The 15,000-nt window shown below is 45.4% G+C and overlaps 2 protein-coding genes across 5 annotated transcripts in view; one reads left to right on the forward strand and one right to left on the reverse strand.

The window, feature by feature from the left end:
• LOC106806788 overlaps window positions 1–367 on the forward strand; it is a 10,696-nt gene extending 10,329 nt beyond the window's left edge. For all 4 annotated transcript variants that reach the window (XM_014808863.1, XM_014808866.1, XM_014808864.1 and 1 more), the window contains exon 9: window positions 184–367. In XM_014808863.1, the coding sequence (XP_014664349.1) occupies window positions 184–214 (31 nt within the window). In that variant the 3' untranslated portion in view covers window positions 215–367. The remainder of the gene's footprint in view (window positions 1–183) is intronic.
• A 7,235-nt stretch (window positions 368–7,602) lies between these two features.
• The window catches only part of LOC106806789 (proto-oncogene tyrosine-protein kinase receptor Ret-like), a 51,023-nt gene continuing 43,625 nt past the window's right edge, over window positions 7,603–15,000 (reverse strand). Inside the window, exons 9-14 of the mRNA XM_014808867.1 lie at window positions 14,767–14,951; window positions 11,754–11,917; window positions 10,135–10,261; window positions 9,581–9,824; window positions 8,776–8,872; window positions 7,603–8,037 (exon numbers count right to left, since the gene is read on the reverse strand). Of these exons, the coding sequence (XP_014664353.1) occupies window positions 7,830–8,037; window positions 8,776–8,872; window positions 9,581–9,824; window positions 10,135–10,261; window positions 11,754–11,917; window positions 14,767–14,951 (1,025 nt within the window). The 3' untranslated portion in view covers window positions 7,603–7,829. The remainder of the gene's footprint in view (window positions 8,038–8,775; window positions 8,873–9,580; window positions 9,825–10,134; window positions 10,262–11,753; window positions 11,918–14,766; window positions 14,952–15,000) is intronic.

A 15,000-nucleotide genomic window follows, 5' to 3' on the forward strand; every position in this document is an offset into this window, starting at 1 on the left:
TCAAACGAAACGCCAACACTTAGCATCGACCGTACATGAAAACAGAAGCGCATTTGTATATACACACACAATATTTATATATATATATATATATATATATATATGAACAAGTAACAATTTTTTTAACATCTGTTGTTTTTTGTCTTATATATAAGCTTATTACATACTCTGTTTTATGTTTAGTCCAAGCAAGAAGTTTAGAAGAACACCCTAAATGCATTCACCTTGCATTCATCAAGAATCATAAGGGAGGGGGGATTTATTGAAAATAACTGAAAATAATCTAATGCTAAGATAATCCATAATATTATGTAGGTTTATTGCAAAGACGTATACACATACGCAGGTCTGCATGCTTACATGTGTGTGCGCGCGTGCGTGAGCCACGTGTGTGCGCGCGCTTGCGTGAGCCACGTGTGTGCACGCGCTTGCGTGAGCCACGTGTATATGTGTGCGCGCGTGAGCCACGTGTGTGTGTGCGCGTGAGCCACGTGTGTGTGTGCGCGCGCGTGAGCCACGTGTGTGTATGCGCGCGTGAGCCACGTGTGTGTGCGCGCGTGAGCCACGTGTGTGTGTGCGCGCGTCAGCCACGTGTGTGTGTGTGTGTGTGCGCGCGCGTGAGCCACGTATGTGTGTGTGCGCGCGTGAGCCACGTGTGTGTGCGCGTGAGCCACGTGTGTGTATGCGCGCGTGAGCCACGTGTGTGTATGCGTGCGTGAGCCACGTGTGTGTGCACGGGTGAGCCACGTGTGTGTGCGCATGAGCCGTGTGTGTGTGCGCGCGCGTGAGCCACGTGTGTGTGCGCGCGTCAGCCACGTGTGTGTCTGCGCGCGCGTGAGCCACATGTGTGTGCGCGCGTGAGCCACGTGTGTGTGCGCATGAGCCGTGTGTGTGTGCGCGCGCGTGAGCGCGTGCGTGAGCCAGCGTGTGTGCGCGCGCGTGAGCGCGTGCGTGAGCCAGGCGTGTGTGCGCGTGCGTGAGCCACGTGTGTGTGTGTGTGTGTGTGTGCGTGCGTGCGTGAGCCACGTGTATCTGTGTGCGCGTGCGTGCGCCACGTGTGTGTGTGCGCGTGCATGAGCCAGGAGTGTGTACGTGCGTGCGTGAGCCACGTGTGTGTGCGCGTGTGAGCCACGTGTGTGCGCGCGCGCGTGAGCCACGTGTGTGTGTGCGCGCGTGAGCCACATGTGTGTGCGCGGGTGAGCCACGTGTGTGTGCGCGCGTGTAAGCCACGTGCATGTGTGCGCGCGCGTGAGCCACGTGTGTGTGCGCGTGTGAGCCACATGTGTGTGCGCGCGTGAGCCACGTGTGTGTGCGCGCGTGAGCCACGTGTGTGTGTGTGTGCGCGTGTGAGCCACATGTGTGTGCGCGGGTGAGCCACGTGTGTGCGCGCGTGTGAGCCACGTGGGTGTGCGCGGGTGAGCCACGTGTGTGTGCGCGCGTGAGCCACGTGTATGTGCTCAGGTAAGCCACGTGTGTGTATGCGCGCGTGAGCCACGTGTGTGTGCTCGGGTGAGCCACGTGGGTGTGCGCGCGTGAGCCACGTGTGTGTGTGCGCGTACGAGCCACGTGCATGTGTGCGCGCGCGTGAGCCACGTGTGTGTGCGCGTGTGAGCCACATGTGTGTGCGCGCGTGAGCCACGTGTGTGTGCGCGTGTGAGCCACGTGTGTGTGTGTGCGCGCGTGAGCCACGTGTGTGTGTGCGCGTGTGAGCCACGTGCATGTGTGCGCGCGCGTGAGCCACGTGTGTGTGTGTGCGCGCGTGAGCCACGTGGGTGTGTGCGCGCGTGAGCCACGTGTGTGCGCGAGCGTGTGAGCCACGTGTGAGTGGGTGTGTGCGCGCGTGAGCCACGTGTGTGCGCGAGCGTGTGAGCCACGTGTGTGTGCGCGACCGTGAGCCACGTGTGTGTGTGTGCGCGCGTTAGCCACGTGTATGCGGTTTTGAGCGACGTATGTATGCGCGTGAGCCGCGTGTTTGTTCGCGCGTGAGCCACGTGTGTGCGCGCGCGTGAGCCACGTGTTTGCGCGCGTGCGTCACGTATGTGTGCGCATGAGCCGTGCATTTGTGTGTGCGCGCGCGCGTGACCGCGTGCGTGAGCCAGGCGTGTGTGCGCGTGCGTGAGCTAGACGTGTGTGCGCGTGCGTGAGCCAGGCGTGTGTGCGCGTGCGTGCGCCAGGCGTGTGTGCGCGTGCGTGCGCCAGGCGTGTGTGCGCGTGCGTGAGTCAGGTGTGTGTGTGCGCGCGTGCGTGAGCCAGGCGTGTGTGCGCGTGCGTAAGTCAGGTGTGTGTGTGCGCGCGTGCGTGAGCCAGGTGTGTGTGTGTGTGCGTGCGTGAGCCAGGTGTGTGTGTGTGTGCGTGCGTGAGCTACGTGTGTGTGCGTGCGTGAGCCACGTGTGTGTGCGTGCGTGAGCCACGTGTGTGTGTGCGCGTGCGTGAGCCAGGAGTGTGTGCGTGCGTGCGTGAGCCAGGAGTGTGTGCGTGCGTGCGTGAGCCACGTGTGTGTGCGCGTGCGTGAGCCAGGCGTGTGTGCGCGTGCGTGAGCCAGGCGTGTGTGCGCGTGCGTGAGCCAGGTGTGTGCGCGTGCGTGAGCCACGTATGTGTGTGCGCGTGCGTGAGCCACGTATGTGTGTGCGCGTGCGTGAGCCACGTATGTGTGTGCGCGTGCGTGAGCCACGTATGTGTGTGTGCGTGCGCGTGCATGATCTAGTTGTGTGTGTGTGTGCGTGCATGAGCCACGTAATTGTGTGCGCGCGCTCGGACGTGTGTGAACCTTGTATACCATCACGCGGGTTTCACAGTTTCTGTATAAACTAAACACGGTCAATATTTTTATTTAATAAATAAATCTATTTATTATTAGAGGCTTAATACATCGTTATATAAAGCGTATGTGAGGATAAATATACGTTTCAGATGCAGTTGAACTGTGGTGATATATTACTGTACATGCATGCGCATCTGCATTAAATAAAGACAAGCAACATTATTTTAATGACAAAATAATAACACGAATTTAGTTTTTATTGAAATGTTAGTAATAACTTGGCTTACAAAATGAATAATTTGCACACGTGCTTCAGTATATACTTAATACACACATACCAGTAATGGGAGAGCAGACGTTTCAAAAACTAGTGCCTTCCATCAATTTTCTAACGAACCAAATTTAGAATCCGTTTATTAGCATATCTGTCGCCTAACTATATATAGTATCAGGAGTAACTAAAAACAAGTTGTTTTTATCCAATCATGATATTATATAACTATATTATATAGTTAATGTATATATAATTTCCCGAACATTTATAAAATTAGATACCGGTCATGATTCACCAGTATGTGACATCATATAATACAATAAGACACGCTGGACAAAAAATAATTCATAAATATTACAGTTAACAGCAGTACATTAGTTAGTCGTATTCAGTGGTTAGATTTAGCGTAAATCGTTGCAAATATTTGCCATACAAATCTAGATGTTTGCACTTCTCACATACTCATTTCGTAAACATTTCCTGCTTCATGTGTTCATAATGTGTATACATTGTTGTCTTAAACATTGCCTTTCCTTACTAGATGTGTACTGTATTAGACATCCTAAAATTCATTATATAAAGAATAACGTAGTTTCCGGTTTGGCTGCACTATACAAGCAATTATGATGTTTAATTACATCACGTTGTTTATTTTCATCGCTATAATGTTCTGGTGTCCTAATGTAATGAAAAGTAAAGCAATCCCACATTTTCTTCACGCGGGTAGCAACTATTGCCTAATACCTATCAACTACGTTATTACTAAACATTCGATTAGTTGCATTTTATATATGATTCAAAGCTTTGATGCCATTTGTATCAGACCGTCAGGTTATCTGTTATTCAACAACTGTTGGATCATAACACATATAGACTCTAAGCCCTAACATTTATACACATCGTTATATCCAAAATTACGTTTTAGATAAGACAGTCCCGCGTATAAGAAATTAATTAAACTGCATACACATGTGCATGAAAATATAGAGCATATTGATGAACATTTACAGGGACATAATGCTTGCTGTCTTTGTTTAGGTGGTATCAAGAGTAGATAATAGGGAAGGAGTGTGACATCAATAAACAAGGGAAATTCGTCATTTACTAGCCTTATAATACCTACGATTTACTACGCGTAACTCATCCAACTTGAGCTCAAATCGTACACAGTACATTCGCCTAGCATCGTGCGAAATCGTTTCCTCGTATACACAAGCAATCCGGAGATACAGACTAAAAGTACGACACGATTATCCATTCTTTGGCCATCAATCCAAAAGTATTCCTCGCCGAACTTGCAAACAAAAGGCAGCTACTAACGCACTGTCGCTCACTCGTCGAGGCGGTGTGGCTCGCAGGGAGATTGCGGTGGGCGTGCGTGCGTGGGGGGCATACCAACTGTATGCCGGTATGCCGGTATGTAGCTGTGTGCCGGGTCAAAGGTTATCTTGCCGAGTGTTGCGTCGATGTCCAATCTCCCAGCGAGCCACACCGCCTCGCCGAGTGAGCGACAGTGCGTTAGTAGCTGCCTTTTGTTTGCAAGTTCGGTGGGGAATACTTTTGGATTGATGGCCAAAGATTGGATAATCGTGTCGTACGTTTTAGTCTGTATCTCCGGATTGCTGGTGTATACGAGGAAACGATTTCGCACGATGCTAGGCGAATGTACTGTGTACGATTTGAGCTCAAGTTGGATGAGTTACGCGTAGTAAATCGTAGGTATTATAAGGCTAGTAAATGACGAATTTCCCTTGTTTATTGATGTCACACTCCTTCCCTATTATCTACTCCTGGTGGTATCGATGACCCTAAACAAAGAAACTGTTTTTATTGAAATACCGCATATGATCACACGAACACTTATATTCACCCTTCTCCATCCTACAGTAGCTCGACGCGCACAATTTCGTGATTCACTGTTGTTGCCAATCTACCTACTGTGCAGAATGTGGCACTGCATTTTGCTTTCATCCGAATTAATCCTACTTCAATATACTAATAGGATTTTGAGTTCTCGAAATTATTTTCAGATATTATTAGCCCAACAGATCTTAGTGTTACTGGAAACCACAAATGCTAAATTGTGTAAACAATGTGCAATTTTATATTGTACTTAGCCATTCATAAAACCAGTGAGAATTCACCGCATATCGTAATATTAATCCTGTGAGAACCACATGATCACTTTCTACACGGTACTACAAAACCAACAAAATGAAAAAATAAGGAAATGTGCATAATACAGCTGAAATCGAATTTATATATATATATACGCTTTCAGCTCTATTTATGATGAGCCTATTTACATTGCACATCTCACAACAAAATCAACACGCTGTCAGTAGCATATTGCACAGATCCACTGTGTTAAATACACAGTACCACAAATAACATACAGCATATCACTCTATTAAATTTAAGGTACTATAATATAAATGTAGCATACGCGCGTGAGATGTAAGCTAAATTCCCGTAATATTAAAAGGACATTGTCTTATTGTCTTGGCGTTTCCTTGGCTGGTCGGGTGCTCCTCCAGCTCAGGATAGGTGTAATAGAATGGATGAAGTGCTATTTACAACAGTTCCCCTTGTTTTAGGTAGGCACCATTAATAAACAAGAAAACTTTAAACAAGTGCAAATAGCAACCCTTAACTATAATAACAGGGGCATGCGTTATTCTAATGCATAACCTCAACGTTGTACAAAATTAAAAACAATACTCATCTTGAGCATAAACTTTGAAGAACAAAGCATTTAACATTTATACATTTTGCCATTCATAATGCAAACGTGTGCGTGCGCACGAATCAATTTAAATACTGATTTTCCACCGTGAATGTAAGCTTTATCTCGCGGTAGATGGCAGCGCCTATACCCATGGAGCACGTGCAGACGCCTCGTTTCAGTATTGAGCAATTCTTTATGCTGTAATCGTTGCATTTTTAACCCAGATTCTGTATTAGAATATCGAACTTGGAAATTTGCACAGCGTGTACCCCCATCTACAAGAAATTTCACCATAAATTTAGTTTACATAACATATTACCAGCCGCGGGTAGTATCAATAGCTGTGCTTTTGCGAGTTTAAATATTAAAATGATTGATTCTTATGGATCACGACGTGAGTAATGTATTTAAAATAGTTGGAGTGCGCTTATAATAGCAGCGCAATGAAAAGTCCCAGCTCATCAGCAGGTGCATGTATTTAAAGCGAGCGCTACCAATGTCTGCATACCTGAATTGATTAATTTAATTTGTACCCGCAATTGATTAATACGACGAAGTGCTTATGGACAACAGTGGCCGCCTCAATGTTAATAAATTCTTTCATTCAGAGTAGGTAACACCCATGAAACTGCGATAATCATTCAAAAAATGTTACCCGACTCTTTTAGCAGAGCGACTCGAACGGTGTAGCATTAAGCCGTGGGAGACTGATTCATAGCCGGGCCATATATCAAGCCATGTAATGCAAACATTAGTAGCGGAATATACGTAGTTTGCCTAATAGCAAACACACGTCAAATAACTTGGTGGTATTTTCAAATATTTCTAGCTGAGGAAATGTGATTAAGCCTCTATTTGCCGACCCTTTCTAATGAAATCCAAATGTTTAGCGACAGTTACGTATAGAAACTATCATCATGCCTTATAGCAGATCGACATTCTAGTTCGTGTACATGTCTTTTGAGCAACACTGTTGCGGCCTTGTGTGGTCAGCGTGATAGAATACTGTCAACCGATATTTCCTGTAGATGTGGATGTGTGCTTGATGTAAGCGCGGCTGCAAGTGTGGACGTGGGCTTTGGCGTTGGTATAATATACGTATTATATATATATAATATGTGATTCCAGTAATTGTTGGATGGTTTGGTTTAATTGTAATGGGCGGCACACGTCCATGCTGCTGTCATGTACCAAACTGCAAGCAGTGCCCCTTCGCTCACTCAGGATACCATTATCGTATTAGGCATATCGTAGATTGAGCCCATGAGCGAGAGCGCCATCTGTCGTGGAGTTTGGTCATGTACAAGTCCTGCTCCATCTGGTATATTTAGTGATTGTATTTCTATTCTTTTGATATTACACGATCAATTATATGTATGCCGAATATACCTTACTGGAAACCTGTTACACCGATGCCATTACAACGGTGATGAATGAATATTTGGATCATTAACTTTTCAATGGGAACCGTTTTAATCACTAACCTCATATTGATTGACATTAAGTGTTACTCACTTTTAAAAGAATTTATATTGCATGATTATCCTATAAAATAACTTTTCAAATAGCTCTTACTACATTTCTATTGGAATTTATTCAGTGTTATTTTACTTTAAAAATTAATATCGCCATCAGTTACTTGAATATAATCAGGGGGCCATATTGGATTCTCTCTCTCTCTCTCTCTCTCTCTCTCTCTCTCTCTCTCTCTCTCTCTCTCTCTCTCTCTCTCTCTCTCTCCTCTCTCTCTCTCTCTCTCTCTCTCTCTCTCTCTCTCTCTCTCTCTCTCTCTCTCTCTCGCTCTCTCTCTCTCTCTCTCTCTTTCTCTCTCTCTCTCTCTCTCTCTGTCTTTCTCGTATAACATACACAACTCTGCGGCAAGATAAAAAAATACGACAAATTCGAGACCCTACGCGTATTTGCTAACAGCTGCTAATCATATAGACGGACGTACTGTATTACACCGATCAGCCTCCGACACGCACCTCGCTACAATCAGACAACTCGGATCACACAGCGACTACAGATAGTAGAGGGATACCCTCTCGTATCTCATACGGTTTTTCTTAAACGGCTTCATGCTCGATGTCTGGGTTTTGGAACAGAAGCTCACGGTAGCTTCCGGCGGTCGGCGGTAATGGCGCTGTCGTGCGGGGGTCGATGTTGACGTACGTGTGGTCCTCCTTGTTCATCGCCTCTAGCGTCTCACACAGCTCGCTGAAGCTTGGTCTCTTCGCCGACTCGTGAGCCCAGCATTGCAGCATGATTTGATATCTAAAAGTTCGCAGAAGGAAAATTCGTGAAACCTCGCCGCGTATCCGTGCGCGTTTTACTCAGGCAGCATCAAAATTCTTTACTCACACTGAACGGCGTATATTATATTACGGAATGTAACGCTAAGATATTCGCCGGTTATATTCACCATGTGCGTTCATCGAAATCGCAATACGATTAATCCAAAATTTTGTTTGCAGTTTTGTTGCATTTTATTGTACTATAATAATGTTTACAATAGTATATATGGCTGCATATTCTCAAGGGTTCAGAAGATATTAATCGCAATTAAAATACACAAGGATAGATAGAATCCGTAGGAAACCTTCGGGAAACCTTTCCAACTATTTTTTTAATTGAACCCCCTATATTAAACAGACATTTGCGCATTGCATGGAGATGCTTTAGAAAACATATACATGATTCTTAGTGTAACTATAGATGAGTAATGCCCTAGGAATGTCTAAATCTGAATGGCGCTATGTCTAAAATTAAAATATAAAAAAAATTATTCGCGTTGGCAAACATTGCGTACGCATCTTAAATGCACGAAAGTATGAATGCATGAATAATAACGCATGATGAAATGTGCATTAATAGTAAAATTTTAATATTGTTCTATTCTGTATAATACACTATCGTATCTGATAATTATAAATACAGATAGAATAAAATTGCAGCTACAACCATATTATTAGTGTGACAAGCTCACTGATTTACATTGACATATCAACCTACATCTTCTCATCGCAATTGTGAGGTTTCTCCAGTCGGTTGCCTCTAAGTAGGTAGCTTAACAAGTCCCTGTCTGACACAGTAGGGTATGGGAACCCACCTGTCAAAACGTAAATCATTCAAACGAAACGCCAACACTTAGCATCGACCGTACATGAAAACAGAAGCGCATTTGTATATACACACACAATATTTATATATATATATATATATAATGTAACGGTTTTGTTAGTTAATTGACTTAAAGTTGAATTAATAACATGATGAGACTTAGCTTCAATTTTTGATAACGTTTGTTATTAGCTTTCTTTCAGCCTAAAATTAAACGTAATGTGGTGATGCGCTTTATTCGTGAGCACACAGGAGAAATTTATGCCAATAATACGTTAGCCTCTTTGCTGTATCATACTAAAATTAAATTTCGTGGTCTTTGCAGTCTAGCCGCGGTGAAATTCCGATGGTAAATTTGCGTCAGTCTCGAATGGACAATATCGAACGCGTAAAGCTCCGCACAATCATGAATCAGTATCAAGATGAATTTCGGAACATGATAGCCAACGTCAGAGGCTGACAACGCAGAGGAATTATTATTAAGCTCAGAGACAAACAACGCACAGGAATTATGATCTACGTCAGGGTCCGACAGAGCGCAGAAATTATTATTAACGTCAGAGTATGTCAATGCACAGAAATTATTTGTATTAGGAAAAATTAACGCATAACGAATGACGCAAACGTAATCCATTTTAGCGTAAAAGCTATTAATATTAGACAGGCATGAGTGACGGACGACTGCTGTGATACGGACCTAGCGTACAGATTTCCCAAAGCACGACGCCGAACGCCCACACGTCGCTCTCTGTCGTGTAGATGTTATCCCGCATCGCCTCGACGCTCAGCCAGCGCAGCGGAATCCTGCCGCCACTTGTTTTCACGTAAATGCCCTCACGTGACAGTCCGAAGTCGCTGATCTTCAGCAGCTTTCCAGCGCCGACTAGCACGTTGCGGCCGGCGAGGTCTCGATGCGTGACCCCTTTACTGGCAAGGTGCTCCTGCGTACCCGATGCGTGGTGTATTAGTATAGAGAAATCGTGCGCTAATGCTGTTGATGCTTAATTAGCAAATCTCTACTAGCGGCATATATAGCCAGGATGAATTGCGCCGGTAGTTGCACGAGTCTTTGGTCGTACGAACAATAGGAATTGAGCTCTTCGCTTAAATAATAGCGTGGACGTGCTCTTGTGTGTGCATCATAAAATTAATCGTTGGAATAGTGTGATGCTTAAAGATTCTGGAAAACTACGTTGTTATTCTTGCATTATTGCATATTAGCAGCGGAGTTTTCCTATGTATAGCACTTACCATTCCTTCTGCTATTTGTAAGGCGAATGATTGCAGCTCTTTAGCATCTAGAACGCTTTCGATGTCGCCGAAATCCCGTCGTTGGTCTTTACGTTTGGAGCTTGTCATGCTACCGTCCGTAGCAATGCTGCGGGTGTCAGACACATTTTTGCAAAATAACATGCGTAAAAACATACAAAACGTACACAATGCAAACTAATTCTATGCAAATAACAAATACAAGACATAAAAATAAACTAGTCGCACGTTAAACTAGTGCAGTCATTTCAGACTAGCTATAGCTTATACGTCGGAAGTGGAAAAAATCTGGCAAACACTTAAACTGCTTCTCGTATAGAGCCACAACAGGGATGTCACAATTTATTCCCAGGTGAGCCATCATTAGCGGCCGAGCGTGAGGGCATGACTGCAACTTGCACGTAGATGGAGCAGTTGATTGGCAGGTTTGTTATCGGCAGGCGGTCTCCCGGGACGTTCTCTAACAGCGCTACGCTTCATATCGGCTACATTTATGTGATTTCACACTCGGCTACGGCCGAAAACCCGTGCCCGCATCTTCATACGGCGTGAATAAATAGGAAGATGCGATCTATGGGTATACAGTATTGCTTAGGAAAGGGGCGTTTTAGAAAGCAGCGTCTATACAGTTTCGGTCTGATGCAACTAGATTACGATGCACAAATCGGGCGTTGCCTTTTTTTCATATAGGCCTATCGTCTGTGCTAAAATATACCGGGCCGATACTTTGCCCATTTTCGTTATATTACCATTGTGCATATAAACGCTTCGCCATAAAGGTCTTCTACCGTTGAAATACAGATGGATCGATAACCCGGCTTTAACACGCTTCGATACCATCTCGCCTCGCCGTCTATCCGTTTTACTCGTAGTTCAAGCCACTCAGTAAAGCACTCACTGCGCTTTTGCCTGAATTTCCCCATGATCCCCGCCTTTCACCTCTCTCTCTCTCTCTCTCTCTCTCTCTCTCTTTCTCTTTCTCTCTCTCTCTCTCTTTCTCTCTCTCTCTCTCTCTCTCTCTCTCTCTCTCTCTCTCTCTCTCTCTCTCTCTCTCTCTCTCTCTCTCTCTCTCTCTCTCTCTCTCTCTCTCTCTCTCTCTCTCTCTCTCTCTCTCTCTCTCTCTCTTAAACCCTATCTTCAGCCAAACGCGCAATGAAAACTTTGTAACTGCGTAGTATGTCACACAGTTATGAGCTATTTGGTAAAATACTGAAGACAGAAGTGTGTTTCAGCTAAATACTCTCAAGTAACCCCCAAATGAAGAAAATATCCGCCTTTGTTCTAAATCCTATCGAGCACTATCTGTTAGCCACTACACGTAATACGTTGTGTATACCTCGTAATACTGATACGTTCCCGATCACTTAACATCTGAATGACAAAAAATTCTCACGCAGAGGCAAGTAGTTGACCACTTCTAAATCACATACACCTCAATTCACTCAAATTATTTATATACAAACCTTTTCCAGACACCACATGGATGCACTGCAACTACTATCAAGAAAAGCTATTATACTGAGGTTATCTAAATCCATTCTCTATAATATCTTCCAGTCTCCAAAATAAGGGCGCATGTAAATCGTCGGCTAGATCTATACCTGAACTTTATTAGGTCGGTGTCCTCGGACGACGAGTCTGTTAGGTTTGTCGTGCCCGTGTTCGTCGCAGGCTGCGTGTGCGAGCCAATGGACAGCGGACTATGCGGCGGCGACGGTAGCTCCGCCTGGTGAGTGGCGATACGCCGCCCCGTTTTCTTCTCGTACTGAGTAAGCAAGGTATAGGGTGCGTACGTCAGGACCGTAGTCTAAGCAAAATCCTAGGGGTGGGCGGGGGCTAATTTTTTTAATTGAGGGCATTCTTTTTATCGGGTTTCATGAATAAATCACGGCTGGGGATAATTTTGTTCTATTACCTGTTACATTCATACTATGATCATTGATATTTATTTGGCGCGTGTGTTCTATTATTGGCAGAAATCTAGAAATCAACTATCCGCTTGTTCCCTCTCACATGGTGGCCCATGTACGGCCCTGAACGTTCGTCTTAGTTTACTGTAATGTGCTTGTGAATATGCGTATACTTTTTAGCCGTCCATTTTGTAGACGAAAATGAAGCAATTCGGAACGGGTTGGTGCCAGGTAGGGACGGTAGTGAAGACATGAATTCACAACACGGGCAGCAAATTATGCAGAGATATCTGTTACTATACGGTGGGATTCGACCACTTTCACTGCGTTGTGTCTCTTGGACACTGAAGTGTATGTGAAGGCGACACTGAAGAACAAAGGCGTTCTTGCGTGCTAGACAAGCATCTATGTAGAAGAGGTGGTTTTTAAGCTCAAGGCCACACATGCGCCTAGGAGAGGTCAGTCAGTATTTTAGTTGATGGCACGATATAACAACCACTGGTAGGCCTACCTATTACGCCGAGACGGACAAGTGGAAATATGAAATTTCTGAAGAAGGAACAAACAAGTAATAGAACAACTTTCTTATATTATTCGAATTCATAACTCGTAAATTTCTGTTAATAATCTATTTATCTACAGGATTACGGCTGGAAAGAGATCCTAGGCTAATGCTAGCCGCACACTATCCGATTTTAGCGCAATCGTGAGGCTTAAGTTTGGCTCGGGAGGTCATTTTGGCTCGATTCGAATTTTGAATCGGGAGCGGAGCGGGACGTATAGGGTGCGAGGGCTTACGACGCGACTCGGATAGTGTGCGTGGCCATCCGACCCGCCGCCGAACGCTGAAGAAAATTGACCAATCACAGAGCAGCGCCATGGGAACCGCATTCGGTAAAAATGGCGGGAAAACACTCCCGACCCTTAGTACACGCTAAATCCGCTTGGAACGCCACGAGAGCGCCATGGTTTGCGCCAACTTCTAGTCGGACAGTGTGCGGGGGCTTCCCGATCGATCGGGAGCGGGTCCTATAGTGTGCGGGGCGCGAAATTTTTTTTCCCACTTGAGTTCCGGACCCACCATAGATAGTGTTTTGTAATATATGGTTCGTATATATATGGTTGGATTATATTTAGTGTTAGGGTTCGTGTACGGGTTAGGGGTAGGGTTAGGGATAGGTGGTATTCATTTTACATTGTTGCTTCGAGGAAGTCGAGTGAATGAAGTGCGCTGATTGGCTGTGGTCCGGAACTCAAATGGGGAAAAAAATTTCGCGTGCGGGGCGGTAGTGCTGTGCACAGTCCAAAATCGCATAAGGCGCATAAGGCGCAAAGGAGCATAAGGCTCCTTATAACTGCCCAGCAGAATGCTGAGTAAACAAATTTATAGCCGCGTTCACACGTAGCAAGAAATTCGGTATTTAGCGTTCACACGAGGCAAAATGCGCGGTCCAAGAAATACGGAATCTAAATAGATTCGGTATTTGTTGAAATACGCGGCTTCCCAGATGCCGAATTATTTGCCGTGCTTGAGAAATTCCGAATCTCTTGGACCGCGTATTTCTCTCGTGTGAACGTAAAATACCGAATCTCTGAAGCCGCGTATTTTATAGACTGGTCCGCGCTCAACAGTTAACCAGTGTAACGCGAGTGGAACTGTCGAGCGCGGACCAGTCTACGTATTTAATCGGCAGTTGGTGCGCATTGCATTGTTTAATTCGCATTGTTTACTTGATTGTTCGCTTGGACGCATTGTTTTTTTTTCAGTGTAAAAGGCAGCTCGCAGCTCGCAAATACGGCATTTTTGGAGCCGCGAAACAGCGTGTGAACGCTCGGTCGCGTATATGTCTCAAATTCGGTATCTCACAATCGGTATAAAATTAGTCATAGTACAATTGGCCATAGAAAAAATTATTACAAAATTACTATTGCTTCCGCCTTCCTCCTCTTCCACCCACCCCGCCCGCCTCATCATGTGCCTTCCTCCGTCTCCTGCACCTTCAACCACTCCGTCACCTCTTCTCTCTTTTCCCATACCACTTCCATTTTCCTCCAGTCTTTTCTTACTACCGTCTTTTTGCAGCTTTCTCCTCGTCAGCTTTCCCATGTATTCTCCTCCTCTTCTTCTTCTACTTTCTTCCTCTTTCTCTCCTCTACGTCTTCTTATAATTATCACCTCTGCTGCATCCTTCCTTTTCCTTCCATACCGGCTTCTTCCTTCTACGACTGCGCCCCTCCTTCCCTTCCTCCGTCCTTCTCTCGTGCTCTTCTCCCCTCAATTTACCACATTCCTCTCTCTCTTTCTCTCTCTTTCTCTCTCTCTCTCTCTCTCTCTCTCTCTCTCTCTCTCTCTCTCTCTCTCTCTCTCTCTCTCTCTCTCTCTCTCTCTCTCTCTCTCTCTCTCTCTCTCTCTCTCTCTCTCTCTCTCTCTCTCTCTCTCTCTGCTCATACACATTCTTCTTTCGCCTCCTGCTATTTAGCGGACAACTCGGGAGATAGCAGAGAAAATAGCGAACGGACGTTCGTGAAACGCGCCCCTGTTCTCATCCTTCCCAGCGCTCTCCTCTTTTTTTTCTGTGATATCAAACGGAGGTTTACGTTTTGCTCCGAATTTCCTGTAATCAATCTTATTGTGACCGATTCTCCGGATACCCATTATTTTCCACCGTTCTCTCAGCAAGATGGCGCTCGCGGTCGCGCTCACCGTTCTACGCAGGTTTCTCAGGTATTTGAGAAGGTCTCCGTACGGGACGTACTCCATCACCATGCAATACGGCTCCTGTATCGTAACGCAGCCGAGCATCGTGACGATGTTCTTGTGTGCTCCCACGTGCTTCATCATGGCGATCTCACTGAGGAAATCATGCTTCTCGGCCTCTGTAGCCCGACCTGCAACACGATGCAGCGAAATGAATGACGATATCTTATTAATACGGCG

This window comes from Priapulus caudatus, unplaced genomic scaffold (assembly GCF_000485595.1).
Source record: "Priapulus caudatus unplaced genomic scaffold, Priapulus_caudatus-5.0.1 Scaffold179, whole genome shotgun sequence".
In the NCBI taxonomy this organism is placed as follows: domain Eukaryota; kingdom Metazoa; phylum Priapulida; class Priapulimorpha; order Priapulimorphida; family Priapulidae; genus Priapulus; species Priapulus caudatus.